The following is a 10,912-nucleotide window of genomic DNA, read 5'->3' as shown; positions in this document are numbered from 1 at the left end:
TTGGGCCAGGGCACAGGCAACACTCTGACCCTCCATTGCTTATTTCTGAAGTTAAGAGGAGAGACTGTTCTGTCCAGGTCACTCCTCCTGTAACGACTAGTTTCTCACTTCCCTTCTTCCAGAATTCCCTGGGCCCACTCCTCCTCCATTTAAGGGGTTCTGTGCATTGGTGATAGACTCATGAGAATCTGGGGAGCTTGTGGCTCCTAGAAGGATTAATATATACTCTGCTTTACCCACACCAGGCTCGGTGAACATAGGCTTCAGCTTGACTAGGTCACCTTCTCACAGGGACACCTTCTTGCAGAGTCTCTGCTGTCTGCCTGTAGAACCAAATGGCATCTCCTTTCCTATCCCTGGATGAGAAACTCCCTGATCCCACAGGAGTCAGGCAAAGGGATACTGGCCTTGTGGCTGCTGAGCTGCTTCTAGCTATATAGGGGGAATCCTGGAATGCAGATCTCCTTCCTTCCCTGCTCCCTGGAAGTTCCTGATGCTCCTCAGGGCCTTGGTCTCTCTCTCACCCAGCTCAGACTGCTGCTGGGCCCAGTGGTCTCTGCACAGCCAAGGTGGTTCTCTAAGGACTCCTGTCTGCACAGGGTCTGAGATGCTTCTCCAGAATTCACAGCTTGGTTTTCCACGACTGCATGAAGGATATCTGGAGCCAATGGTAACTAGGAAGAAGATTTCCTCAAGGGTCCCACATGGCACCTAGGCAGTGGAATAAATATATTGAGTTGTAACCTTGACATCGTTACTTTCTCAAGTCAAAATAAATTCCAATTTACATGAGTTCAGCATGTTTTATGCTACCCTAACCCAGGGGTCCCTGATGTGGGGCTTTCTGGCTTTTCTCTGCTGTAGCTCCAGACCTGGCTTGGGCAGCAGCAGGGCATATAGGAGAGAATTCTGTGTTCTGCATGAGGCCTCCATTCTGGAGTGTGAGACAACAGTGTTCTTACATTAAATTCTTACATTAAAATATAAAAATAAAGCAATAAATAATATAAATCATCCCTACATGACAGAATATAATTAAACATTGGACAATATATTTCAAAGTTTTCAAAAACATTTGCTGAAATGATTAACTGATAAAATCCTCTACCTTTTTTTAAGTTAAAAGTAAAATTGTTTGAATCTCACACCTGTAATCTTAGCACTCTGGGAGGATTAGGTGGGACTATGGCTTGAGGTCAGGATTTAGATATCAGCCTGAGCAAGAGTGAGTAGCCCTCTCTACTAAAAATACGAAAACTACCCAGGCATGGGGGCATGTGCCTGTAGTCTCAGTTACTCTGGAGGCTGAGGCAGGAGGATTCTTTGAGCCCAGGAGTTTGAGGTTGCAGTGAGCCATCATGAGGCCACTGCACTCTACCCAGGGTGGCAGAGCAAGTCTCTATGTCAAATAAATAAATAAATTAAAGTAAAGTAAAGTAAAGTAAATGTCTTTAATCCTCCCAAATTTTGATATGAAGTCTGCATCAGTTTATTTGCTATGAAATTAGTGGCTGTTGATGAGATAATGTTTGTGAAGGTTAATAGGGATTAGTCAAAGGTGTTAAATCAACACTTTCCTGTTTTGAAGAAACTTAATCTGATTATCTGCACTCACACCCACCTAAAGACCACCCAAATGCTATCACTGGAAAGAGGTGGGCATGGTCTTCAGGGACTCATAAAAGGACACTCCAGGAGCCAAGCTCACTCCTCTCCAGAACCCACAGAGCGCCTTTGGAGCTCACCGAGGAGACTTCTGAAACCTACCTCCACGAAGCTTTGAGGTCTGGTCCCTGAACTGACTTCATATTATTACTTCTACAGCAAACATTGGTGAAAACCTTCATATATTTTTTAGGTGAGTACACAATTTACAAAAGAGGAGTTCCTGCTACTTCCCCTACCACTCAAAAAAAAAAAAAAAACAAAAAAACCAAACCAATTTTCTGAATCTTAATATATCCTCAAAGTGTGAGTTTTTTAATGAAATGATCCATTTCTTTTAACCTATTTACAAACTATTTTGTCATCTGTCTTGCTATATGTTTATGGAATTAATCTGATGATCCATTTTGGTCTGTAACTTGATATATTCCTTGTTTGTTTACATTATAAAGACTCAGAAAGCAGTTTGTATATAAAACGTTCTGTAATTTTGTGTTTAGGGTAGATCTTGTAAATGGGTTTGGAGTATTTTATTTTATTTTAGTGGCATAAATGTATTACATTCTACTATAAATGTAGTAATGTATACACAGAAAAGAAAATATTTGGCCATATGTAAGTAGATGATTCATGGTATGCTTTGGGCAAAATTTTTTTCTTGAGTGCTTGTAAATATCTCTCTACAGAAACCTCAGTGTGACTTACAGCTAAAGAAAGGAGGAAATGAAGAGTTCTGCACAGTCTCACTGGCAAGCATACAGACAAGCCAGACAGAGAGGAACAGCATATTGTTATAGTGTAGAAATAGGAACTCAATTTTTGAAAATAGTTTCAAAGGCAGTAGAAAATAATACTATCCTCTTCTCCTTAAATTTTTTACTTTTTATTTTTTCATTCAAAAGTGTTGATAAAAAGCACAGGAGAGCAAATGTAAAAGCTCAGTGCAGTTGTCCCTTGGTGTAGGCAGAGGATTCGTTCCGGGTGCCCTTCTCCCTGGTCCCACACTGTTCTCAGGGCAGAACCTGAGTACATGAAAAGTTGGCCTTCCATACACCAGGGCTCCTTCTACCATGAATACAGTATTTTAGATCCATGTTTGGTTGAAAAAAACCCATGTGTAGTGGAGCATGGCAGTTCCATCCCTTGTGGTTGAAGGATCAACTGAATATTTCTATAGAAAGATTTTATGTGAAATTTGATCGAGTTTTACAAACTTAAATTCTAGCAACACTTTTGTATTTAGAAATTGATTCTGAGTGGTGGTTTGACTGAGATAACAAAAGATACCAAGGGGGAACATTGGGTTTTGTGACTAATTCTTGCATATCCACATTTTTCATGCATTTTTGTCAATAGTTACAATAAAAACATTTTCTGTATCATAGTGACAGACAGAAGGCATACAGATAATGGCCTTTTGTACATTTCTGCATTTCATCAACTTTTTTATTTAACTTCTATCTGCCTCATAAAGATGTTGTATTAACCACTCTATCTAAAATGGACAAAAAATTCCTGGAGTAGTAACCATATCAGAAAATGCTTGTTGATTGAATTCACATAGCTGCTTAGAGAACAATAGTTGCTTGAATTGCCAGTGTCATTTTAGAGATGGAAAGCTAACTCATTTTAATTTTGGTCAGAGGTATGAATGGTTCTGCTTCATCCCTGACAAAAAGAGTGCTTTCAGAAAAGTCAGATAGGATGATTGTCATAATTTAAAAAAACAATGAAAGTGGATAAGCTTCATTAGCTGCCCTTCCCTAAACCAATCACTGGCAGGTAAGAGTGTGACTGATTTCCAGACCACTCAGCGCTCACCCCTTGGATCTGGACGTTGGCTAAATCCTTGAAGCCCAAGCAATTTGGGGGACACTAACACCTCACAATATCTGAATTCTTTTATACAGGAAAAAGGAGGTTGGGGAGGTGGATGTGTGTTGACAAGACCACACGCAGATCACTCTACAGAGCCTGATCTTTCTTTTTGTCTTTGTTTTCTACTACTGTCATCTGTAAACTGAAGACTCTTGTGCTCCAAATTGAAAAATATTTTTAAATCACAACCTGATTCAAATTTACTTAGATACTTGTCTCTCCAAGGCAGAAGATTAAATTCCTCTGATTTTCTTCTCTCAGGAAAATGGACTCAGAAATCACACAGGTCTTCCAGAGAGCACTCACCTGTCCCGTCTGCCTCAACTACCTTATAGACCCAGTCACCATAGACTGTGGTCACAGCTTTTGCAGACCCTGCCTCTGCCTCTTCTGGGAAGAAGCCCAGACTCATGGATCTTGCCCAGAGTGTAGGAAGCCATCACAGCAGAAAGATTTCAAAACCAATATTGTTCTCAAGAATCTAGTGTCCATTGCTAAAAAAGCCAGCCTCTTGCAATTCCTGTGCTCTGAGGAGCAAATGTGTGGCACCCACAAGGAGAAGAAGAAGATGTTCTGTGAAGTGGACAAGAGCCTGCTGTGTTTGCTCTGCTCTAACTCCCAGGACCATGGGGCTCACAGACATTGTCCCATTGAAGTGGCAGCTGAGGACCACCGGGTAAGTGATGCCTCTGAGGGCATATTGACAATGGGTAGGTAGTAGAGTTAAGAGACTGGAAGGAAGAAGAGGATCTTGAGGATGGTCACTCCATTCTTCTCGGAGTTTCAGATACTGTTCTAGGTATGAATGATGGAATTGTGAACAGTATGCAAGTATCTGCCTTCATGGAATGTGTACCCAAAGGGAGGGTGATTAAATTAATGGTCATTTTTCTTTTTTGAGTATTAATATATTGTATAATGTTTAAGACACAGTAAAGTTACCAAAACTACAAGCACACAGAGACTTATTTTGGAAACATGTTTAAAATACTGGACAAATAATTGGAAAGTCAGTACACTACCAAAGCTGGGCCCTAGTGTCAGGAGAGGCAGTTCTGAAGCAGTATGCTTCACTGACAATGATCCACATTACAGGAAATCTTCTTTGCCAGTTTCCTGCATTATTCCACATTCTGAAATCTCTCAGAATTGATAATTATGATCAAGGACAAGCAGTACAACACTTGATTGTCCCACCCTCCCTAATATCCTTATATGTAACATCCCTTGCCTCTCTACACTGGTCAGGGTCTGAAAACTATGGTATTTCCTTCTCTGCTACTCAAATGTATTGTTCCTTTGCAGGAGAAGATCTTAAAGCAGATGAGTTCTTTATGGAAGAACATCCAAGAAAATCATAGAAATCTACATGAAGAGAAGAGAATAATCCTCCTGTGGGGGGTGAGTATGAGAACATTGCTCCTTGACAACCACTTTGAGACCAACATGCTAGAAAACATCCACTAAGTACTCAAACTGAAATTTTCATGTGACACAAGATTCTATGATATATGTATTCAAAGGAAAAACAATTCGAAATTTTTAAAATAATTGCTCAGGTGTTCAGGAAATGATTCTCCAGATAAATTTAAAATCATCTGAATGCTGAAGTACAAGTGTTTAAAATCCATGGTTATTTCAGGCAGAGATTTCTGTATGAGGTGAATTGTATAAATTAAAGGGTATATAATTGGGGCTGAAGGCATTTCATAATGCTGAATACAGTGATGGGCAGAGGGAAGAAAGGGGGCTGTGAACAGTCCTTTAAGAAGTGTGTCTGTGATGGTGAACTTGGACAGCACGGGAGCCACCTGATGCTGCAGGTTTAAGTAGGAGAAAACTGAACATGCTGAAACGCTGACCAAAAATGGGGAGAGGGGGAAGGACCAGGGGGAGTGAGAGAATGAATAGATATTGGGAAGATTGACACAATGGCATGAGGATTAGTGTTCTTAGAATGACAGGGCACTATGGTGCCTGTGACCTTAGATAGCAGGAAGAAGGAAAGCAGGGTAGAAATCAGTTTCAGGGCTTGGCTGAACATCTTCCTAAGATACCCTTTGTGTGAGGGCTTTTTGTCCTGAATATAACGTATGGATAGTTTCTCTGCTAGTTTTTCAGACTGATTATTGAGACTGTGAATTAAGGAGGTTTGAGACGAGAGACTGATTTAGAAACAGATCAGATATATTAAGTACAATGATTTAACAATCAATCAGAAATTTCAATTGTTTTCAGGTGGTATTTCAGATCTTTGAGGATATATATAAAATATTTTAAGTCTGAAATGCATCAGTTTTTCAGGAATTTATGAATTAGATGAATGTTGAAGGAAGGGCTGGTTTATCTCTTCATATTTTTAAGAAAGAACGAAAAATAAGTGAAGGAAGGAGCTGGATGAATGTTTGGGTTCTAAGAAATGGGAGGACGAGAATTAGAGTGCATGTAGCTGATTAGTAGAGAACATGATTCAGAGAGAAATGGATGAAGTTTAAGTGGAGGAGGCTGAAGCTGGCCTGTGTATGTGATCTGAGAAATCCCTGTCCCTGCAGGGCTATGTGTCTCTACGGGAAAGGATAATCAGGGAAGAGTATAGGAAGCTGCCTCCAGCTCTCCAAGAGGAAGAAAAACAACATATAGAAAGACTGAAAAAGGAAAGCCAAGAGATTTTTCAGCAACTCAATACAAGTGAAGCCAAAATGGATGAAAAGAGGAAACAACTAAAAGAAATGTACAGGACACTGGTGGAAATGTGCCAGAAACCAGCTGTGGAGCTGCTCCAGGTAACAGGGATGATGTGCCTTGAAAGATTTTACATTAGCTGACATTTACATCTTTGTCCTCCAGTATTTCTTTGGTAGGGAACAAATTACTCCTGGAAATTCAATTTTGTCTCCATTGGGAAATGAGTAGAATTTTGGGAAAAACTAACATTTTCTTCCTGCTCCTGTTTGGAAGTCCTCAGTTTCCAATGCCCTTAATTGGAGGCATGCTGCTCTTTGAGGCAAGCCCTGGGAAAGACCAGTTGCAGAGGCGGGTGTTTTGCAGCAATGCAGTCACTGCCTATGTCTTTCTCTTCATTCAAACTCAGGGTTCTGAATCTGTCAAGAATTTGGATTCTCTGATTGTGTTTACTGGGATAATGCCTAGAGACAAAAATGCATTTATTAATATAAAGAGGGTTGGGGGATAGTTTTGGTACTTTTCTGAACTTTCCCATACCCAAAGCCTGGATGGGAAGAATAACTAATATCTGAAGCTGTCTAAACTTTTCTTTTTTTCTTTATAGGATTTCGGAGATATACTGACAAGGTACGTTTCACCTTCAGTATGAGCAGGGGCACCAGGGGGTCTAGTACACAGATCTAGTGTTTTCTCACAAAGTGAAAACATAATTTATTAACAAATTAAACCACTGGTGTGTGAATGCATGTCCGTGTGTGAGTGTGTTTGTGTGCTATGTTTGACATTTTAGTGTCCCTCTTCCCTCTCCTGTGACTCAGGGGTTATGTGTTGAAGGGCTGAGTAGAGATGTTACTAGAATACAGTGGCCTGTGTTTTTAGGATTCAGAGTCACAAGCATACAGAGCTAAACAAACCACATAGTTACAGATAGTAGCAGAAAGAGGCAAGTAAATTTTTTGAGGCAAGGGTGGAAACAGAAGACGACTAAGAAAGATTTCCTAAAAATGCCACAATCCATCCCAGGATTGTGTACACTGCAATGTCACAGAAACGGGATTTGATGAAGCAGTCCCAGTTGGAATCTGTTATTACTTAAACACAGACACTGGACAGATTAACTAACTGAACCTGCCTCCTTGCAGAAGTGAGTTCGTGCACAAGCACATGCCCCAGCCTGTGAATCCAGAGCTCAGTGCAGTGCCCATCACCGGACTGCTGGACAGGCTCAACTGCTTCCGAGGTGAGTGTCAGCCCATTGGTGGGACCACCATGCAGTGTCATTAATAATGGTTTCCTATGGGCCAGCTTTCCCTCTGCAATGATCTTTCATTGAGAGAACAGCCTGTGAATAGGCTTCTATAGTCACAGTTGTACTAGCATCATGTAGACACAACTAAATGAAAGCTGGTGAAAGGTAATGAGATTCAGCCCAGCAATAAATTGGGTAGAAAAAAGAAACACACACACACAAAAAGACTCTATGGAACATAGAACCATTCTCTGATACACTGAGAGTTCATTGAGTCATACTGAACTGACTATTAACTCAGGACAGTGCACTTTCAAATTAAGTGCAGTTAATTATTGTGGTAGAATTGCTAGTCTTTTATTTTTAAATATATTCCAGTTAAAGTTTCATAGTAATTGAATTTGTAGTAATGTACACTTTAATTGATATAATTAAAAAGACATGAGTGATTCTCTATAACTAAACATAAAAACTGAGAACTTATGAACAACAATAAAGTGATTGGGTGGTTAATGAGGCTTTATACAGAACTCCATGATAGACCACAGTTAGTCCAGCAGGAAAAGGATGACTAGGCCTGAATCAGGCATAAAAGCCAGATAATGCTTAGAAGGAAGTCACTTCCAATAATGTGTATTCAGATTTTCTCTTCATCTTAAGTATCAACTTGCTGGCTGAACTGGCAGAGTACAATATCCCTGGCAAGGTGGTAATGTCCTATTTAGAGCTAAGAAATGCTCTGGTCCCCCACTTCTCTGCCCCGAAAGAGAAAGGGCAGTGGAGGTAACTTGTGTTGTCGTGGACTTGGCAGCATGCACAGGCTTCCAGTTCTTCAGGTGTCATGAAAAGCTACCAACCAAAGTAGAAATCACATCCTTCCCCTTTGTAGTTCCTGAGATTTTAGGAATTCTTTTCCTTGGGTTAGGTATTTACTTCTGCAAATATTCTGGAAGCCTTTGAATTCAGTGCTATTCCCAGGCAGAATTGTTTTTAGAAATTTGACCTGTTGTTTTCCAGTGAGACTGGACCTCAGTGCTCTCATCTACTGTATTTAACTGAAAAACTGATTTTCATTAGAATGTTCTCTTCTTTCCACAGTGGAGATTTCCTTCCATAATGAAATAACCAATCACAATATCAGGCTGTTTGATGATGTGAGAAGCTTGATACTTAGACCTGATTATGAAGATGCATCTTTGAATTCTAATGGATCTAACTACTTTGCTATGAGGGGAGTCCAGGCCTTCACCTCTGGGAAACATTACTGGGAACTGGATGTGGATGACTCTAACAATTGGGGTGTAGGAGTCTGTAAAGATTCCTGGATAAGGAAGAATGGCACATTGTTGGAATTTAAGGACATATTTCTTCTTTCATGTGTGGAGGAGGATAATCACTGTTATTTCTTCACCACCTCCCCGATGTTTCCTCACTATGTTGAGAAACCTCTGGGCCGGATTGGTGTGTTTCTTGATTTGGAGAGTGGAAGTGTGAGTTTTTTGAATGTTGCCAAGAGTTCCCTCATATGGAAGTACCCTGCTGGCTCCTTCTCTTTCCCTGTCAGGCCTTTCTTTCTCACTGGCCACAGATGAGCAGGGGTGAATCAGAACCCCACTTCAAGTCTGGGAACTCCATGTGCTAGGGAGCCCTTCTCAGTTGAAGCAAATCAATCATACTTTACTGTCTTCTAAGTTTTGTCTACTCTGACGTAACCTCATTTTACTGTTATTAAAAGTGTAATGAAAAACTTTTTTGGTCCACTTTGTTTAAGTTGAAATCACCTATTGTGGCCCATTATCTAAAATATGTACTGTGATGTTTTCCTTGCTTTGTGAATCTATTGGGTGGAGTTCTGAAAATATCAAATATGTGTTTCCAACTTAGTGGTCTAATAGAAGAACTCAAGTGTGAACATCATGGACAGACCTGGTTTGTTTATGCATCATTCAGCAGTTTGATTTTTTCACAAATAGCATAGAGTGTGCTTACACAAACCTAGATGGCATAGCCTACTACAGCTAGGCTATGTGGTATTGTGTATTGCTCCTAGGCTACAAAATTGTAAAGCATGTCACTGTACTAAATAACATATTCAATTGTAGCACCATGTCAGGTATTTGTGTAACTAAACATATACAAAGAAAAGATACAGTCAAATCTTGTTCTATAATCTTATGGGACCACCATCATATATGTGGTTCATGACTATATATGATTTCAGAATTGTTGGCTCTTTTAGAGTAGTATAAGTTGCAAAAATATAGGAAGTGACTCATAGTCAGGCTATATTTTCAGCAGGTCACACAGTGTCTAGGTCATAATGAGCATGTAACAATATTGGAATGGAAAACAATGTAACAACTGTCTTTTCAATAATTGTCATTTACAGTGGATTGCTCTGTAATCTTCACTATGATGTCATCTAAAATGCAGTATTGTCACTGAATTATATTATTGAGAGGACGAAATTTATTTCTGAAACAATATGGTTTCAAAGATTTCTCACTAGTAATAGAGAATAGTAATACAAATAAATGCTATAAGAGATTAAACAGTCTCTGAGATACAGGGTAAACCAACTAGATAGGAAATGTTAAGGGCAATCTGGAATAAAGAAATGATTGAGGCTAGTGGTTCTCAAAATTTTCTTCCCATTCCAGCAGCATCAGTATCACCTGGAACTTTTAATAAATGTAAATTCTTGGGCCACACCCAATACCTAATGAATCAAAAAGTATGTGCATAGAGATTGCAATCTGTGGTTTAACAAATCTTTCAGGTGATTATGATGAGTGCCAAAGTTTGAGAAACACTGATATAAGCTGATTTACAGATGCAAAGCCTCAGTGTATTTCTTACATCTGAGAAGCAAAGTATCACTACATTCAATTTGATTCAGTAATAGTGATTATGTATTTCTTAGTGAAAAAAGCATAATAGCAGAAGTTAAGGTCTTCAGTAGAATGTTTGTTTACGATCCTAAATAGAATGATGATAAGTCAATCATTTTGAATAATAGATTATTTTCATCAACATGCCTACATAATTTTAATTTTTAAGTCATTTACTTACCATACTAGAGGAAAAATGTTTTCCTCAGTTTAGAAAACACAGATAGTAGACTAAAAAAAAAAAAATATCCAGATGTAAGTAAAAAATTTATGAGTTCAATTTACCTTTCTGATTATTAGTCATAAGAACATTGCAATTAGATACACACTTATGTTATTTTTGTTTTTTTTAAATCACTGGCAATACCATTGTATGAGGAGAAAATTCCAGGGGCTTGCTGGATACATATATATTTTCTACTTAATGTGGATGTCAACAATGTTAGAGCAGTGTTCTTGCATGTGGCGAAATATCAAATATGTATTTTGACATATCAGAGGCAGACTTTATTATCTCAGGACAATGTATCAGTTAAGCCAAGGG

General features: G+C 39.1%; 1 protein-coding gene across 1 annotated transcript; it reads left to right on the top strand.

Moving 5' to 3' along the window:
- Positions 1 to 3,808: 3,808 nt before the first annotated feature.
- On the top strand, positions 3,809 to 9,069 carry LOC123641234 (tripartite motif-containing protein 43-like). Its single transcript, XM_045555784.1, has 6 exons — positions 3,809 to 4,219; positions 4,849 to 4,944; positions 6,096 to 6,326; positions 6,833 to 6,855; positions 7,371 to 7,468; positions 8,576 to 9,069. The coding sequence occupies exons 1-6, from the start codon at positions 3,809 to 3,811 to the stop codon at positions 9,067 to 9,069; spliced, it is 1,353 nt and encodes a 450-aa protein (XP_045411740.1).
- Positions 9,070 to 10,912: the final 1,843 nt, after the last annotated feature.

This window comes from Lemur catta, chromosome 7 (genome assembly GCF_020740605.2).
Source record: "Lemur catta isolate mLemCat1 chromosome 7, mLemCat1.pri, whole genome shotgun sequence".
Lineage (NCBI taxonomy): Eukaryota > Metazoa > Chordata > Mammalia > Primates > Lemuridae > Lemur > Lemur catta.
The sequence above is the reverse complement of the archived record's forward strand: the minus strand, read 5'-3'. Positions and strand labels throughout refer to the sequence as shown.

Bases quoted from the DNA above. Each gene is read 5' to 3' on its own strand.
- LOC123641234 (XM_045555784.1), top strand. From the start codon at position 3,809: ATGGACTCAGAAATCACACAGGTCTTCCAGAGAGCACTCACCTGTCCC. The intron at 4,945-6,095 runs GTGAGTATGAGA...CTGTCCCTGCAG, and splicing joins GAATAATCCTCCTGTGGGGG to GGCTATGTGTCTCTACGGGA. The intron at 6,856-7,370 runs GTACGTTTCACC...GCCTCCTTGCAG, and splicing joins TTCGGAGATATACTGACAAG to AAGTGAGTTCGTGCACAAGC.